Source organism: Vidua macroura, chromosome 3 (genome assembly GCF_024509145.1).
Source record: "Vidua macroura isolate BioBank_ID:100142 chromosome 3, ASM2450914v1, whole genome shotgun sequence".
NCBI classification, from domain to species: domain Eukaryota; kingdom Metazoa; phylum Chordata; class Aves; order Passeriformes; family Viduidae; genus Vidua; species Vidua macroura.
Genome location: NC_071573.1, coordinates 60760144 through 60779884, shown reverse-complemented (window position 1 = coordinate 60779884; position 19741 = coordinate 60760144). Strand labels below are relative to the sequence as shown.

General features: G+C 37.6%; 1 protein-coding gene across 1 annotated transcript in view; it reads left to right on the top strand.

Moving 5' to 3' along the window:
• TMEM200A (transmembrane protein 200A) overlaps window positions 1-16617 on the top strand; it is a 52129-nt gene extending 35512 nt beyond the window's left edge. Inside the window, exon 2 of the mRNA XM_053974649.1 lies at window positions 13466-16617. Within this exon, the coding sequence (XP_053830624.1) occupies window positions 13482-14957 (1476 nt within the window). The 5' untranslated portion in view covers window positions 13466-13481 and the 3' untranslated portion in view covers window positions 14958-16617. The remainder of the gene's footprint in view (window positions 1-13465) is intronic.
• The last annotated feature ends 3124 nt before the right edge of the window (window positions 16618-19741 follow it).

Here is a 19741-nt window from a genome sequence, read left to right as displayed (position 1 = left end):
CTGTCATGTTTTTTTATTGCTTGCATAGGTATCTTTGTTGGTTGGATTTTTTTCCTTGCTTTCTAGCATGTTTGCATTTATTATTTTACTTTTTTTGGCATTTGCCTTGGTTAAATTACATTCTGTCTCTGACATTCCAGGCTGTTTGTGCATAGTTGCATGATCTGGTTCATCTTTCTGCATGCTCCTCTACCTCTTTATTCACTTTGTGTGGTCCTCAATGTTTGCAGCTCTATCAGCCACTATTTCAAATGTCAAGCTCAGTTCATGAGCTCAGTTGTACAGAACTTTTTTCTTTTGATATTTGCTCTGCTAATTCTTGGGCACAGTTTTAGAAAAAAAAAGCCAGTTGTCCTTTTACTTTATCAGGCATCTGGCTTACTGTACTGTTACTGCACTTCTTTCATTACCGTTAAAGTAGTAATTACTCTATTCACATTTTAGTCACATAATGAACTTGAACTCTTGTATAAATATATACATATGCACACTAATCTAGCTGTCTAACCCATTTACTTTACCCATGGTTTTCTAGGAAGTGCCTTTTCTGCAGAACCAAAGCCCTTGAAGTTTTCATAAGGAAGTGAAAGAGCTTAGTACTTGTGTTCAGAATCGGCACATTATGACAACATCTCATCAAACTGGAGACTGGTTGCACTTCAGGCATGCTCTGGTTGGACTAATCTGGACAGCCCTGACTGTTCCATAATATCTGCTATATTTTTAAGCTGCTTCTTACTCCATACAGCACTGCTGCTGTATTTCCTCTAGGAGTAACATGTGTTGAATTATGACCTTTGAGCACAATTGTGAGAAAAGAGGAATCATAAATAAAGATTTGTTAAAAAGTGTTCTGTATATTTTCTGTGAATCTTAGTGAATGCCTTCAAAAATGCATAGATAATTTTAGTGTTGCTTTTACTTGTTGCTTTAACTGCCTAAATAAATCTATTTGAAGTAATTTGGCAATGTGTTGCTAGCCTTCTACTAAAAAAGTAATGTGTCACTGTGTTTCACTCTTTCCCCTACACTCTGAACTGAAAACTTTATGGTGAGCTGCTGACAGCTTCCTGTAGCTATACTTTCAACTTAATCTCCATCTCCCAATTTCTTCATCCTGTTTTTTTTACACAAAGTTGGCAGTTTTGCAGTAGATTCCTAAAAGAAAGAAGAGTAACCCATACTGTATCTGTTGTCTACTTAGTAGTCTACTAAGTTTTACTGACCCTTGCTTTCTTTTCTCCTCAGCAATGTGTTCAGAAATTTGGCTAAATATTTAGACATACCAGACTGACTGATAGCTACAAATGCTCTGTGATTATCTGAGAAGATTCTAAAGCCAGAAATTTAAATTTCACAGTAACTATATTTTCTGTCTTTTGGACTTTTAACTTCTTGTTGGAATCATCTCTTTATGCTGTCTATATTTGTATCACAGATCAACAGTTTTTAACAAGGTGCCTCAAACAATCATGGTTATGCATTCACTTTAGTTTAAACGTGCCTAATTTTTAAGTGCTTGATTCTGTACATTATACTGGCTTTGTCAGGAGAACATTCATTAATGTAAACTGATATTTATATCTTTAATTAACAATGACTATATCCAGGCTAAAGCAAAGTAAGTAAAACATTAATGGCATAAGGTGACGTAACAATAAAGTAAATGAGGACCTCAAGGAACAAAAAAATGACTACAAGTCTTTGTGAAGAAATTGCAACCTATAATACATGCTAATAATAGTTTTTATCTCCTCCTAAATTAAAATGCTAGCTAGCATCAGTCAGTGTTGACATCTGTCATGATCACGAGTCAACTGAGATAATGTTTTAAATTACATGGGCAATTACAGGGTAGGTCAAATATGTTAAAACACAGATATATAGGCATTACAAATGGAGGGCACTGAAAATGCACAACACACCAGATAAGCCAGCATGTTATCAGAAGTGCATCCATTAATACATCCTTAACTAGGGCTCCATGCCTCAGCTAGCATTACTGTTGATCAGTCCTCATGTGCTAGAAATACTCTAATTTTTCTAAGACCTGGCAGCTTACTGTTCCACAAGCTCTCTATTAGGAACTCAGTCTAACTGGAACCACTGAAGGGAGGTGTTTTTCTGCAAAATAGCAGGACAGGCATATGTTGATTCATAGAGGTAAAATGAAGGAAGAGCAGTTCAGCCATTTCAGAGGACTCGGTCCCATGGATGAGCTGTGTATGTTTAAAATGTAGGGCAGCAGTATGGAGTGTAGCTGTCTGAGGTGAGAGAGGCAGACCTTTTAAGGGTCACAAGTTATGTGCTGTATGTGAAGTCCCATGTGTGAACAACACTTGAACATTCTGGAAGCAAGTAGAAACGAGGAGGTAGCAGTTATTCTGTTCTGTTTAGGTGACCTTTCTCCATGTACTACCAAGGAATTGTTTGGCTTTAACCCCCAATAATGTTCACAGATTTTTGAGGATAAAAGAAAAAAGGGAATTATTTTGCAAGTCATGTATCCTGTGTAGGTGAATTCTGCTACCAAAGCTTAAGATTCAATTCCCAAAATTTGGCCCACAGTGTTTCAGCATGTCTTTCTTTTAGTATCTCACTGCTGGTAGGTTACTTTGCTCCCAGTGGGTTCCTTCTGTTCATAGTACCCTTAGTTTTGGGTACTACAAAGAGAGTGGTTATTATAATGCAAGTGATAATGGAGCTGGTTACAATTATGGAAGAAATTGTTTGTGATGGATAATTTGCATAACAGAAGTGGCTTCACATTGACATTTCTGTTGTTTTACACATGTAAAATAGTAATCTGTGTCTTGAAACTGCTGCTCTTGTGTGTACTTTATAACTTGTGTTTACCCATCAATAGGCTGAGTAGCAGTGTGGATGCTTACAGGTTCTACTGATGCCCCCATGTGGATGTCTGGCAGGATCATTCTAGTCTGCAGTTGAAGACATAATTGAGGTTTACTGTTAATTTACTAATAGTTTATTTCTGTGTCATCCATAAATGGACAAAAAAGTTTGACTATGTGGTATACCAGAAGTATTTTTGACCTGTGTTTTCCATTCTCTGTGAAATAGTGCTTGACTATCCCTTTTTTTATCTAGCATTTGAAACTATTGTTGACATACTGGAAATAGCATCATACTAACCAGTTTGCTTATTTTTGTGGGATTCTTGAGACCCAAGAAAATTTTTGCTCCATTATTAGTGTCCTAATAAGAGCTGTGATATAATGATAGCCTAATTGATTTGCTAACTTAGGATAACCTAAACCTCATACACTTGATTTTTCTACCCCTGTGAACGAATATAATGATATTGTAATTGAGAGTCCACCTGTGCCTCTGAATCACCAAAAATTAGTGTTAAGATGCTGGAACTGTCTTTAAATGTGACAGCTCAGGTACTGTGACCTTGCTAGCTATAACAACAGAGACCTTTGGAGGGGCTGATTCGTGTTGCTACCTGGCAGAGTAGATTAACTTGCATGAAGGCCTTCAGTGTAAGAAACAGCCTAACGCTGACCTGTGTTTTCAGAAGAAATTTCAGAAGGAAATGACAGACAAGGTGAGGGTAATGATAGCTTAGGACCACAGTTGTGCCATGGCAGATGTTTCTCTTGGCCATATAAATGCTCACACCTTGTGGCTGGGTGCTCAGGGACCCCAAATTCCAGTTCTCCTTCTAAAGACCCCTTGCATGGACTTTACTACATGGAAAGAAGTTTCCCACTGGTGGAGGGGCCTGGCACTCGGAACACCTCAATTCCCAGACAAGTATCTTGGCCACTAATTTAAAATTACATTGCCAGGCTTAATGGACAAGTAGCAGGACTAGGTCTGTGGCTTTCACAGTTACTTTTTGGTCCTAGGTCCTTCAGTTCTGTTGAGCACTTAATGTAATTTTTGTACCTCTATCACGCACTGAGATCTTCTGATACAATTACACGGTATAGATAACTAAGTACTCCTCAGAGTTAGACTCTTGCATTATTTATATGTAAAAAATTGGTGCAAGGTCTTCTGACAGCAAACACAGCGTGCTAACTCCTGCTCCTCTGAGTTTGCATGTTTTATAGAACAGGAAGTATTTTCTAGGTCAGGGCGAAAGTGTTGCTCAGGCATCTTAGTTGTGGAGCAAATTGATTTGATTTCATATCTAATAGGGGTTTTACTTGAGCCTTCTGTTAAATACCTGCTCCATCTTGTTCCTGGTGCTATTTGATCTTACAGTCATTAGACTTGTATGCAGTGGGAAATTGCAGTTGTTAGAATCTGCAAATTAACTTGATTAACTGAGCATGTAGTGCAGATAAGGACATTGGTATGGTGTTTGGTCTTGAGAGCCGCTTGTTTTCTACATTAGGTGTGTGTCCAGGATGGAGATTTTGCCTCTGACTAAATCAAGTTACATATTGCTAGTTAAGCTGGATGATATGTGAGTGTGTAATGGTAGCTAGAGCACCCCCCAGCATTGCTATGCTTTTACCTCCACACCAAGGGTCAGTCACTGTCTTATTCAAAATTTTGTGTGTATTAATTGAAGAAGCAGCAATTATAGGGCTTGAAAAGTAAGGTTATTTCCTAACATTTCCAGTTTTGTTCCTTGTTTTTTTGTATTAGGAAACGTATCTGAGCTTATCTGGAGTGCTGAACCCTGGAGTGTTCAGTCATGCTTTTCCTTTGCAGTAGACGAGAGAGAACAAATCCTTTACTCTGCTTTTACACATTCAGTCTTTCAGAAACATCTAGAGACCTTTATAAAATGTATTTCATGACTTGGGGTTGATAACTGGTCTCTGAGCTGCATTTTTCTGCAATTTCTGCAATTGCTTCACAATTTAGATTAGTTCTATGCATTTTGGATTTCAGTTGTAGGGTTGATAGGCTATAGTATTACCTCAAAATTTTCACTTTCTTCTAAAAGAAGCTCCCTTTTCTTCTTGGTGATGTCTAAAAGATAAAAACTAAAAAATCCCCAAATTAAAATGAATGCATAAATATCCGCCTGCTTCTTTTACACATTTTAAATTAGTTTGTGCTTATAAAGTGATTATTTTCAATAAAATGTTTTACTTTCTGTTGATACTGAAAGCGACAGATTGCATGGCATAAAAAGTTTAAAATAAAGTCTACTTCTCTCACCTGTAGACATATATAAGCCAGTATTTCTATCTGAATATGAATGCTAATAATTTGAATGGATGAAAGTATCTAAAATAATTATGAATATTTGGCTAAATAGCCAATATCTGCTTCCCTTTGATTTTCACTAGAAAATGGGTTTACAGAAACTAAAGTGCTAAAATAGCTTGGAAACAGATTTTGTCACTTCAGTCATTAAGGGCAGTTGTCACCTTGCTCAGTTTAGGCTAAAAAAATCCTAGCTGTTTTTTAGTAGAAAAACTCTTGACAAACTGGATAATGAAAGAAAATAAAAGCAACAGTAAAACCTTGTTATCCAGTTTTTATTTTTCTAGTGTATATTCTGAGGATTTTTTTTTTTTTACTTTAGGAAGAAAATTTAAAAACTTTATTAATCAATTGCATTTTAAACAATTTTTCTTCAAATAGTATAAAGCTACTTGCCATTTTTGTTTCCCCAGTCTTTTTTTAGCTTCTTGCTTTTTGCTGTTGGTCTGTAATAGATTTTGGAACAAGATGTGATGTATGTGTGCATAGGAAGTGGAAATTTTTATGCATAAGTAAAGAAGTTATAGGTGCACATTTTCAAAAACACGTTACAGTTCTGAATTTACTGATAATTTAATACAGTGGATACAGAGGTTATGTAAGCATTCCACAAATAAGTACATGCAGTGCCTGAGATCTTGTGTTTCCTTAGTTCATAATCTAGGACTTTAACTAAAATGGTACAGATAGAGACAGACAGCTGGGAATTCAGGACATCACACATGGTGAGACAGGTGGGTTTATGCTGTGTGAGACAGGTGTTTCGTGACCTGAGAACATGCTTTGTTCACTCTATAATGACTGGGAAGCTGTTGTAGACATAGGAGACCTGGCAGCAACCTTGTGTTTCATGAGTTTTACATTAGTAAAATCCACGACTTCTCCAGACTCACACCTGCTCTACTGCAGTGTGCCAGTAGACATAGTTGTGGATGGAAATTTAAAAGTGAGTTCAACTGGGCCAGGCAGAAGCTGGCAGTCCAAATCTAGGCCAAGTCATAGAGCAGCGTCTTGAAAACAAAATATAGAAACTCAGGTTCCTTCTTTCCCTCTTTGATGTGTGTTCTGTGCTTTTGTGAGTAGCTAACGAGCTCTGTGTAATGCTGCCAATATTGAATGTTGCTGATTTTGCACAGAATTACAATATATGACCTACTGAAAGGATCAAGCTGAAGGAGAAATAATAGCAAAGAGGATAAGCAGCTCAGGCATTCATCCTTATGCAGTATTGCTGGATGTTCACCTTACATTTGACCTTGGCATAATAGTTGGAATAATTAATGTATATGGCAAATATGGTAAGTGGTGAAGTAATTCAAAAGGGATTTTTTTCACAGTGATTTAAAGTATGGAGTCCCAGCACTCTCCAAATCTCAGTAACAGGCACCTCCCTTACCCTGCAATTATATTTATCAGTATTTCTAAGTTTGCAATTTTTTGTTCAAATTCCCTAGTTATTGCTTTGTTATTAGTTCACATTTGTTTTGACCCAAATAAAAGCCCAGGTGGTTTCAAAAAAACGAGCTTCACATTAATAAAGTGTGAAGAAAGATGTTTGCAGATTGTAGCAAGTTCAGCATGGTGCTCCAGGGAGGCCAGGACCTGAAGCCGTCTTCTGAGAACATACTGAGCTGAGAAGCTGAATCCTTCTTCAGGGATTCAACCCTGAGGAAGAGGAGGCTCTGGGAGGACAAACCCCCAGTACCTACAGAGGGGTGATCAAGAAGCCAGAACCAAGCAGATGGTCTTAGGACATGAGACAATGACACACACAAGAGGTGCAAACTGGATAAAGGAAGGAACCTTTTCTCCCTGAAGCAGAGAAAAAGATTTCTAAAGGATATAGAGGGTTGTATTATTGCCAACAGAAACAAAATCCTTGTGATGACTTGGGTATTCATCAGTTGTATCTCTGTAAGAAAGGTCTGATCCCTGTCCAGTTGAGAGAATTACTTAATGGTAATCATGTATAACTTTGTTAGACTAGTTTGGTGGTTTGGTATGGGTTTCATTCCCTCCCCCCCCCTCCAAATAATAGTGGAGGATCAAGGCTTTCTTATTGTAATTGCTGTGATTTGGTGCAATTTTATAACTTCTCCACTGAGTTGTTATGCAGATAGTATAAGAGCTTGAGGAAAGCTAGGTTAGGAAGTTAGGTTACTCCCAGGCATTCTTGTACTTGCCTTGCTGTGCTTTAGTGCAAGGCAGTGGACTGTCATAATGATCATGATTGAGAGTGCTATGGTCCAGGTTTACTAATGAAACAGAATGAATTTGAGTGCAAATAGGCATTTGATATACCCACTGGATTCAACGTGTCTCCTTCAAATACCTGCCACAACTGAAATTTGCATCCAATTCACTTTGATGGAAAGGAACTGTAACCCTTTGTGTGTGCTTCAAAATGACACAGTATTATTATAAAAACATGTATAAAAATGAGATCTTGTAACTTTCATTAAAGCCTGGACTTGTTTTTTAAAAATTCATTTTCCTTTCTTAGTTTGTTTGAGCTCTCAAATTTGTATGGTAGGACAATGCAGAAGTTCTGATGTGACATGCCTAGTTGTCTTTCACAGTTTCTGCAGAGGTAACTGCTGGGCCCCTGTGGTCTTGGTTTAGCCAGTACAGTGTGGATTTGAAAACCATTGCCAGATCTAGATTTTTAAAATAACTGGATCACTGTCAGACTTCAGATTTCCCACCAGATGTGTCCTTAATAGCAAGCTTTCATTTTTCAGTTATGACTGCAAAGATTTGACTGTTTAACATGGTACTATTGTAAAGCAAATACAGACTGTTGGATACAGCTGCATGGTCTATCAACATCTAGGGAACCTTCTCTTTTAATGTCTGCAGTGGACTTTGTGCTTACTGCTGCCACTTGGACACCCTGGTGCTCTTGCCTTGCCTGACCTGTGGGCAGCTTCCCTTTCCTTTTTTTGTGCTGTGAATCCGCTTGCACAATTTGGCCTGTTTTCACAAGCTGATTGGCAGCCAGGAGGTTTAAAGGGCGTGATTAGTCCCTAAGCGTATCCCTTTACAGCCTAAAAGAGACACCATTAAAGGGAATTTGAACCCAAATGGGTTGGATTCACCTGGAGATTTCAAAGATTTAATGTTTTAAATGTCACATCCTTGGCTTTTGCTAGCATGACTTTGAAATACCAGCTGAATTTACGAAGATTTTTAGTGCCATATTCCACATGCTTTCTTCTCACCTATTATCAATTAAAGTGCACTTAAAATACCCAACAATTATGAATGCAAAAGATGGTTTTTGTTTGCTTGCTTTGTTTTTTAATCTGTTCAGCCAGGTCATTTTTTGATGAATGCTATGATAGGAGAAGGGAGAATCATTTTAAGGTGGTCCTGTTGGTGTGCTGGGCTGTTGGAGGGGGCTGCTTGTTAAACTCTGCTAAATAAAAAACTGCTGCTAAACCATCTCTGTAATTTGAGATGGTTTTCTCTGCATCTTGTGAAGCTACTCTTTGTTTGGCTATTGCTGTATTGTCTCTACCAGAATGATTAATCCCTTTGGGCCTATAAAATTGGATATTTTTACCCTTGAAATAGAACAGATTGTACCAGATGACAACTTCTATGCAGAGATAGCATATTGATACATACATTGTTCATCAAAGAGAAAGTATAGATGTGTTAAATACAGTTTAATATTAATTTGTTTACTCAGTGTCTTCTCTTATGATTTTGTCATTTGCATTCTTGATTATGAGAAACATTTTATGAGTAAACAGTCTGTCAGCTCCTTAATTTCTGGGACTTAGGTTTATCAAATGTGAAAGGAACCTTCCCTGATATTAAAATTTGTGTTCTTGTTAAAATTCAAAATTTAGTAACTTAAATGATAACAAATCAAATACTGTTGGAAAATAAATTTCCTAATAAGCTGAAATAGTCAGATAGGAAATGTTACAGTAATAGAAATCAGATTCTGATTTCACATGCTACTTATTACTGCAGTAATGTTTAATTTTTTTGCTGATACACAAGAATTGAACTTCTCAGAAAGCTTTACTTCAAGTTAAACTAGAGGGAAATAACATGTAGAGTTCTGATCATTTCACATAATTGTCAGTCATTTTTCAAAGAATAAATGAGGAAAAAAAAGTTTGCTTCCTGCCTTTACTGGGAAGAACTTAAAATTAAGTGAAAGATCTCTGTATAATTCAAATTATTTTGCACTTTTTCAAAAGACTAAGTTGTAGGTAGAAGTATGAACTTACATACTACCAAAATAGTTGAACAAATTAGATAAGGCATTAGTTTTCAGGCATTTAAAGTAGAAGCCTCAAGCTTTAAAGCTTACTGCAAGTTGAGAGTTGATAATAGTTACAGAGAGATTAATTAGGTTTTTAATAGTTAGGCCATCTCTGAAAAAAAGTTACTTGGCAGCAGTACAGGTCATTAGTCAGGAAAGATGGGTATTAAGGTGGTGGCCTCTTAGGTCAAAGAGACCTAAATAGCAGTGGAATGAGAAGTTAGTTGGAGGTACTAGAATGTGCTGTGAAATCCATTCCTTCCAGTTGCTCTGTGCTCTGCAGCCACCAAAGGGACTGAACAGAACACTACCTGTGCTCCTGCCCTGTCAACCACTTGATGCAGTACCCTAAAGTCCCTTTCAATTGTCCTGACACTCCTCTTTTCAATCTCATCACTGCCAGCCTGGAGTATCAGCAGTGGGTAATAATCAGAGGGCTGAATCAGCCCAGGGAGTCTCTCAGCAATATCCTGTACCTGGGCCCCAGGGAGGCAGCAGACCTCCCTGTGGGATGGGTCCAGGTGACATATGGGGCCCTCTGTCCCTCTCAGAAGGGAGTCACCCACTAAGACTGCCCTTCTTTTCTTCTTAATGTCAGAGGTGGTGATCCGCCTGACAGACAAAGTGGAATTGGGAGGCTCCCTGGGCAGATCATTTTCTTCTGTGTCCTCTGGCTGACCCTCTAGATCCAGGGCCTCATACCTGTTCTGAAGTGGCACCTGGGTAGGTTATGGGGATCTGGAGGAATTTTTATTACCTCCCCAAATAGGGACCCCTTTCTACTCCCCTTCATCCACCAGCTGTCCTCCTGTTGCCTAACAGTGGGAGGCATGGGAGTCCTCTGATTCCTGGTGGGACTCCTTCAGGGATGGAAAGGTGGAACTCCACCAATCTATTTATATTTTAAGCAGCATTTAATGAGCAGCACTCATATTATGCCTGGTATGTGACAAAACTTAACAGATTTGCAGAATAAATAATATGTATCTACAAGGTCTATTATAAATACAGTATTTTCTAAAATATGGTTTTTGTATTAGTATGCACTTCATTGTACTTGGTTTGGTAAAGCTGTCAGCATGAAGTGAAACCATCTCATACCAATTTGTATTTTAACAATATTGATTTTATTAGATGCGGAAAAGATGAAAATTGGATTATTACAAATTATTATTTACAAACCTAATTGTGATTTTTCCTGTAAAAGAAAGTACAATAATATTGATGTGAACTCAAGAAATAGGAAAGAGACTTTTCCTATGTACAAAATAAGCTTGTATCTTTCGGCAGCCAGATTTTTTTCTCCCCTGAGCCCAATTTCTGATGCAGTTAAAAGGAACAGAGGAATATGTTCCCCTGAAATCACAGAATCATAGAATGGTCTGGAACCCAGCTGTGTGCCTTGAGAGATCTTACTTTCTTTCTCACTTTCAGAAATCTCCATTTCTGTCCTTCAGGTAATAGGTAATAATGAATTTGAGATATGGTTTACCAGTTTCTGCAAAATTTGCAAATAAGAACTTTCTACAGAAAGATACCCCAAGATGTAATTTTTAAGCATGTTTTTATTTGCTCTGATTTTTGGAGTTAGAGGGGAGGTCTTGCTAGAGGTATATTTAAAATACTTAGCAAGTAGATGTAAGCTTTTTCTGTTCACCCTTTGGTGCAGTTCAGGTAGCTGTGATAAGCACAGAACAGTACACAAAATAACAAATCCTGCCAACAGGCACACTGTGAATTTAGCAGTAAACTGCTGTACCTGGACACTTCCTTGGCAGCCCTGAGAAGGAGCAGAGTGGGTTCGTGTGTGCCTGTAAAATACCACATGAATGTGGAAACTCCTTGTTCACAACAAAGGTCTGGCAATTGTAAAAGATTAATGGAACAAACTAGATTATAGCTAAATGATTTTACATTTCAGTAAAGATGTACTGTAACTATCTTCATTTATTTAATAGAGAAAAATAATTATATTTAATTGAGTCATGACCAAATACAGCATCATTTGTAATGACTAAGTCCTGTTTATTTCTGCCCAGACATTCAAAACATTGTTTTACAGAATAATGAACTTTTGTTTTGGCTGAAACCTATAAACATGTAAGAACATGAGAAAGTTTGAAAGACTGTCAATGTCAAATAACTTTCTTTGGGGTATTTAAATTTTTTTATCTTAAAAATATATTTTTATTAAGCATTCAAGACATTAATTTGCATTAAGACATTAATTTGAAGTATGGAAATTGTCCAGGTAGCATCAAAAAGGAAATGAATTACAAAGTGTGAAAATTCACAGAGAGATTATGAAACCTGAGAGTACAAGTGAAAGTTTTGAGATTTTTGGAATAATGTTATGATTTCTCTTGTAAAAATTCAGAAAATGCAGTATACTTATCAGCCTAGACCTTTTCAAGTCTTTCCTTTGTAAAGGAAAGATTTTCCAGGAAGAGAAAATACGTCCTTTAATAGTGAGGGTGCAAGGAGGGAGTTCAGGTTGTTAGTCTCTCTGTCTATCATCTGAATTGCTGTTTCCAATTTCCTTCCACTTGGCCACCTATTTCAAATGCCTTATTAATTTCCTAATCCAGTTCATATATGGTGGGTTGGGCTGATCGCTGTTTGTAGATGTGCTTATGTGACACCTACTTGCAGTGTTGGAAATCTGTGATAGTGTCATATAATAACACAGTCTGTCTGTTTCTCCTAACATAAGAGATCTATATTTTTTTTTCCCAGAGGTGCACTGCTAAAATTTAAAACAAAATGACAAGTTTGAGAGACCTGATGAAAACTACTGCCTGTAAATGATAAGCAGTCACCAATTTGCTTTACCTCTGCTTTTCAGCACCACTGTTCATTCAGTCCTACTTTGGTTTTGCTTCTTAAACCGCCCCCGGCTTTGACACAGAGCCTTTTCCTTTGCAACAGGCTGTCAGCCTTTCTTTATCTCTGAGCATAATAACACTACCAAAGAGGACATAATTTTTTCATACCTAACTTATAGTGTCTTAATTTTACTCTATAATGTCAGCTCTCATTAATTCTAATACTAGTTAATTAAGCAACGAAATGATTTTTGAGTCAAAACCACCTTGTAAAATAGAATGATCCTGAACTGTTCTGTTCCATTTGTTAAGTTTGCTCATAAAAAAAACTATCAAATATGACTTTCTCTTTTAAACCCTTGCTGGTTAATGTTTCTCATGTAACAGGCAAGCAGGTACCAAGATAAGTCTAAAATGAAATAAAATTTCCTCATAAAACTAAGAAAATTTGAAATTATTAATTTGAAATTTATGAAAATTTATTGTCTGATAAAACTTAATGGAGGTTTTTGACCTGTAGTCCAAAAGGAATAAACAGAGGGGGAAAATATCGAGATATGTGAGGATCAACATTATTAAGAAAGGCAAAAATGATTCTTTAGCTGAGATTCAGGAAATCTGAATAGACTTGATAAAAGCTTATTCAAATGCTGTAATAAATATGTACGAACATATGCTGAAATCTATCAGGAAAGATCTCTTGAAGGGGAAATGTAGAATGGACTGTAGTCACAGTCATTGTGTCTCAGAAGTTTTAAAAAGAACTAGTAGCTAAAGTGCTAAAATTATCAACAGGGTAATAATATATTATTGATTTTGCTGCAGACCAGTCCAGAGATAAATTACCTGGTAAGACTTCTGGATATTTTATCTTTGTTCCAGATATATCACTAAGAGCACCAGCTTTACTGTCTGTATCACTGATGGAAGCTTTATTATCTATATTTACAGTGAAAAAGGACTTCTGGAAAATCTTTTTTTTAGGATACCATGTGAATCTTGAGACTGCGACTATGTCACAACTGGAGCTATAGTAGTAGCTTTTTTATAGTCAGGAGTGTTTTAATTATCAAGAAATATTTGCATATTAACAAAAAGCTATTTATTTTTGTAGAGACAACGTTTGCTTGCCTCAACATTTCTGCTTCTTTTTTTTTCCCAGGGCACAATATAGAACTATGATAGCAACCGGAGGAGTCATAACAGGACTGGCTGCCTTAAAAAGGCAAGACTCTGCCAGATCTCAGCAACATGTAAATCTTGCTGGAGTACCAGTTCCTGAGGAGAAGAAACCCGTTAGACGCCGGCCCAGGACAGATGTGGTAATTGTCAGGGGCAAAATCCGTCTCTATTCTCCATCAGGATTCTTTCTTGTTTTGGGAGTGCTTATCGCATTCTTTGGAATTGCAATGGCCATCCTTGGATACTGGCCCCAGAAGGAGCAGGTGTTAGGATCCAAAGATAATCTATCTGTAAATGAAACCCGGACCCCAAGAAGCCAAGGAAGCCTTTTACTCCGCTTCTTTGAACAGCACGTGCACTCGGATAAGATGAAAATGCTGGGCCCTTTCACTATGGGCATTGGAATCTTCATTTTTATTTGTGCAAATGCCATTCTGCATGAAAACCGTGACAAGGAAACAAAAATAATACACATGAGAGACATATACTCCACTGTAATAGACATCCACACCCTGAGGATCAGGGAACAAAAACAGCTGAGTGGTGCCTTCACTGGCTTGTTGGGGGAAGCAGAACTCCAGCACAGCGGGAGCTCCTGTGCATCACGGCTGGCTGCAAACACAGTTGCGCCTTTCGCTGGCTTCAAGAGTAATCTTAGAATGGATAGTTCTGCTGAAGAAGATGAGATTACCCTAAATGAAGATAGGACCACTAGTAGCCTCCTGCCACCTCTGCTGTCTGAGCAGCCTGGTTCAATCTTTGGACTTTACCCTCACTCCAGCAAGGCTTCAGATGACAAAAACACTAACTCTATAAAGTGTGAAACAAAATCCATTGTATCTTCTTCCATTAGTGCTTTCACATTGCCAGTAATTAAACTGAATAACTGTGTTATCGATGAACCCAGTATAGACAACATAACTGAGGACTCAGAGATCACCAGGAGTCAGTCTAGAAATCTGTCAATGGATTCTCTGGCCATTCCATTAACTGATACCAATGAATCCTACAGACCGGCAGCTTCCATGCTGCCACGACACAATTCCTTTGTGGACACTCCATCTGATCCCTTCAAATCTTCTATGACTCTTGGACCAAGCACAGGAAAGCTTTTATCTCCTGGAGCTGCCAGGAAGCAGTTTGGTTCCAACACATCTTTGCATCTTCTGTCTTCACATTCTAAGTCCCTGGACTTGGACAGGGGTCCGTCTACGCTCACTGTCCAAGCTGAACAAAGGAAACACCCCAGCTGGCCCAGGCTGGACCGGAGCAACAGTAAAGGCTATATGAAACTAGAAAACAAGGAGGACCCAATGGATAGGTTACTTGTGCCACAAGCAGCAGTCAAGAAAGACTTTACTAATAAGGAAAAGCTTCTTATGATATCAAGATCTCATAATAATTTGAGTTTTGAACATGATGAGTTTTTGAGTAACAACCTGAAGCGAGGAACTTCTGAAACAAGATTTTAATATTTAAATTGCAATTTAGAAGATATCATATGGTATTTTTTAAAAAAGCATTTTTCAGTGGGACTGTACAAGCCTGTTCTTAACCAAATGCTTAATAGCCCATTAAAATTGGCTTGTGCGAACAGAGATCTTCATCATTGTAATACCAAGACTTTCTTGTCTTAGTAACATTCGGCTGCAATACTGTACATTGTCATTGCTTGGATCATTTTGTTGCGACTGATTCCAATTATTCCCAAGTCACTATCTTTTTTTGTTCTATATACGCATGTTACTTTTCACCAATTTGACTCCAGGAGACTGCATTAGGAAAAAAAGCTCAATTTGCCTGTAAGTTCTCTTGATTTAAAGACTGCAAGAGACTGAAAGCAGTGGTCTTGTGGTCTAGAATGGGAAGTGACCAGGAGCACATACTGGAATTGTGAAATCCAGAGCTTTATTCCTAGGTGTTGTCTTTCACATGCAGTACATCTCAGTAACTACAGTCTTGCCATTGTCATAGTGAGAAACTTGTTTACATACTGGGGTGGACGGATAGAAAAGAGTGGATATAATAAAACCATTTTTGTGAATTCACTGTAATTGATCGAGCTGAACACCAGTGTTGTGAATTATTAACCATGCTTTGTACAGTAATCTTTCTACATCCATTGTAATTTAATCCTGTATTTCTGGAAAAGCATATATAAAGTAAGAAATCTGAATTTTTTTCTGGGACTAAGTCTCTAAACCACTTTGATTGGCAGCAGTTTTAAAATCAAAATACAAAGATTCAGTTAAAATCTTAGAAAGATGATGAATGCCAACAGGATTTTAGAAACATGCTGTATAATAAGATGATATTGTAACTTGCATGTGAAGACAGTAATGGAGAATGGAAATATATTGCTGCTCATTACAATAACAAGATGCTAAATAACTAGATCTCTGTGTTCAAAATACTGATACAAAGCATACAATTCAATATGTATACTAACATAGTATGAAAACCCCTTGCCTAAATTTTTATTTATATATTTCACATAATTATTGGTGTGATGGTTTACCAAAGGCTTGGCTGTGTCAATTTGCACTACAAGATTTTGCAAAAGGACAGTTTAAAACAATGTTTTTCTCAGCAAAGCAAGCTTCACAGTTGACAGTTGTAGGCTGAAAAGGAGAATTGGAATGTGCATATCAGAACGTTTTCATGTATTTCATTGCTGTTCAGGCTACGATCCTGCCATTACAGCCGCACTGGAGAATGTCCCTTCAAAGCTGCAAGGCTCACCCAAACAGGGTGTTGGTCTTATTTGGTTGGATTTGATATATTCACTTACCCTAAATACTCAGGAATTGTTTTTAATGGCTTTTCCCAAAAATAATCAAGCTTGTTAAAATGTTGTAATTTCTCAATTACTTAGATTATGAAAGATCAAGGATAAAATACCTTCTCTCTTTTTTTTTTTTTAATATTCAGCTCTGTATTTCAACTGTGCAGTGTTTATGTATCAGGAGCATTACTTGTTCGGTGAATTGAGGCATAGTGTTAACTGTTAGAACCTCAAGCCTATATATTGTAACAGAGTTGGCTAAATATTTTGCTATGAAGCTTTTAATAACTCACTGGTTTGTGTTCTTAAGACATTTGCTATTTTTTGAAATAAAATGTCTCTCTACACATGTCTGTTGTAAGACTTATTTTTTCCTCTATGATCTCTAATCTTACATACCAAAGTATAATTGGGTATCATGACACTGTACACAACATCGTGCCTAAATTACTAGCCTGCCGCAAGATATTTCTTCATGAGTAATTTATTTCAGTGACATGTCTACACATGGAAAGGCTGAATGCTTTTTTTACTGATGAAATGTGAAATGTATTCAAAGTGGTTTTGCTACAAAAAAATCTGTGTAAAAAGTACATCATGCTCTTTTTAGTTTGGCAGTAAATATTATTTTAAAAATGGAAAACACTATTAAAGATTTGAGTGATGTAAGCTTTTTATTTCTTTAATAGCTACATTAAATCCCAGCTTAAAAGACTTTTCACATACTATCACATGTGGGAATGGTAGTTCCTTTGTAAGTATAGCAGGGGTTGAGCTTTTAATTTTAGCACAGATAGTAGGTACTGAAAAATGTACTCACTTGGGAAAAATTTACCAAGGTAAAGCTATCAAAATAGAACCATATAAAGAGACTTCATGGCTGACAGACCTACTACAAAAATGTTCCTGTATTAACATAAAATGAAGTATTTCATTCAGATAATCACAGGACTGTTGATGGTTAAAAGCGACCTGTGGAGGTCATCTTGTCCACCCCTGTTCCTGCTTAAGCAGGGCTGTCTCAGCATGAGCTGTTTGCCCAGAGCTGTGTCAAGATGTATTTTGCATGGAAGGAGAGTGACCTCACAACCTCACTTTGTGACATGTGCCAGTGCTTGGTCACCCTCACAGTCAAAGAGGTTATCTAATGGACATAGGCACCCTCCTGTGTTTCACTTTGTGCCCATTGTCCCTTGTCCTGACTCTTTCCAGAGCCTGGCTCCTTCTCTTTTGTACCTCCTTTAGGTATTTACACAAGATCCTCCTAGCCCTCTCTAGGCTGAACAGTCCCAGCTGGTTCAGCCATTCCTCATAGGTCCCTTCATCATCTTTGTGGTCCTTCCCACAATTGGCTCCAGTATGTGCATGTATTTCTTGTTCTGAGGAGACCAGAACTGGACCCAGCACTCCAGGTGTGGCCTCACCAGTGCTGTGTAGAGAGGAAGGATCACCTCCCTTCAGAGTTCATGTAGGACATTGCATAGTTTCATATTCCTTAGGTGGTTCCAACTCAAGTTCAGGTTGGGAAAACTTGTAGATGTTCAAGAGGCCTAAACATAATCAATCAGACGTCAGAAACTGCAGTAGGGCAAAGATGTCTGAACCCTTTGCAATACACAGGGGTATACAGGAACCTTACAGTGACCAAAGTAGGAGCCATGTGCTGTTGGCACGTAAGGAACTGATAAAGACAAAAGCATGTCTTAAATAGTATCTTTAGGCTATAAATATCCTATTTCTGATACAGTTCACAGAGCTCTTTTAATTTTGATTGCCATTATTGATGTGCAGCCTCACAATGAGTTTCTCAGATACACTGCAGGGTGAAAAAGAAGCCAAAGTCAAGACAGTTTTGTCATTAGAGGAAACAATTGTGGAGCTACACCACAAACTTTTTCCTAGAATAAGAAGCTAAACCTTACATCTATTCAGAGGACCTGTTATGGTTCTGTGTCCTTTATATGTAGTAACTAAAAAAAAAATCATTTAGATCATACAAACAAAGAGTTTTCTCCTTCCTCTGCCTAAGACTATTAAAAATGTAGTTTCTACTTCTTAGGTAAGCTTCTTAATCACTGCTTGTAGATCAGACTGATGGTTACCTCTGCCCTTCCTGAGCAAAGCACATTTTTTGGGCAAATTTAATCAGGAAATAAAGAACAGCACTCTACAATGATAGGGTCACAATGCTGGGTTACAATCTCTTCCAGAATTGCTTCTGATTTTACATGAAGTGGTTGCTGGATAAAATCCTTGAAACAGGGCTTGGGTTCTTGACAGGTTGATAGTTTAACTACTCCCTGGTGATTCCAATTTACTCTCCCTGGGAGGCAATGAACCAAACCCTTCTTGCAGAGCAGTGCCGAGTTCAGCAGGAGGGATTGACAAATGCCTTTAAGCTGCTCAATTGTACATGGCTTAATGGATGGGAAGGCATGAGTTTTCTCAGCAGCAGAAGGATTTTGGCACAGTGTTACTCATCCTGATGGCTGCCCTAAGGCTGGAGCTGTGTAAAGGATGGAAGAGTGATCTGGCACCCTCATTATGGTTTTGGAAGAAAGTGGAATTTTATGTTATTAACGGAACAGAATTGTTGAGGTTGCCAGGTTTGGAGGTAGACATCTACAACTGTCCTGCCTCTTACATTACCTAAATAATTTTTTTCCCAACCATATTATATTGCTTTTCTCAGATTCTAAGTTGATTTTGCTCATTCTTAAAATGCAGCATTGCTGGTTCTATAGTTTCTGCTGAGAGAACTTTGGGAAATAGGATTAACCTGCTGCAGCAGCTTCTCACTGAGAATAGTTGCATTCTGCTTATGGAGTTCCTGGATTGCTTTAGTCTTATAATCTTAAATTATTTCTTTATGTGAGGTTTTCTTCTAATCCTTTCCAGGAAATTCTGCCTTCATCTTCCCAGCACTCTTTTTTTTTTTTTTTTCCAGTTAATTTTCCTACCAAATATGGTATTGTGATGAGCAAAGTATAAATCTTTTAGCAAAACTGTGCATGTATATATGAGAGTGCAAATGGAATAAATAGCCTATTACAATGTAGGAGTGCTTCAATTAGTATGATTTAGCTACTCAAGGGCAAATTCATGCCCTTTGTCTAAATCTTTTCACACTAAACTCAGGAGCAAATTGATTGCAGTTATCACAGCTATTCTGTTTACCTTTCAAGTGACACTTATTAATTCCTCCATCCATGTTCTATGTATGGCCATATTGGTTTATATTTCAAGATTCAGTATCTGAAATAAACCTCAAGTATTTTACAAATTCAGTAAAGACCATTTCTTAATGGGCTGAGTAACAGTTGGCAGAATTACAACCCTAAGTCTCATTAGGAATGGAAATGAGGTAGTTAGAATACTTTTATTTTAGAATAGCCAGCAGGTCAAAGGAGGGGATTCTGCCCCTTTGCCCTTCTCTGGTGAGGCCCCACCTGCAGTGCTGCATCCAACTCT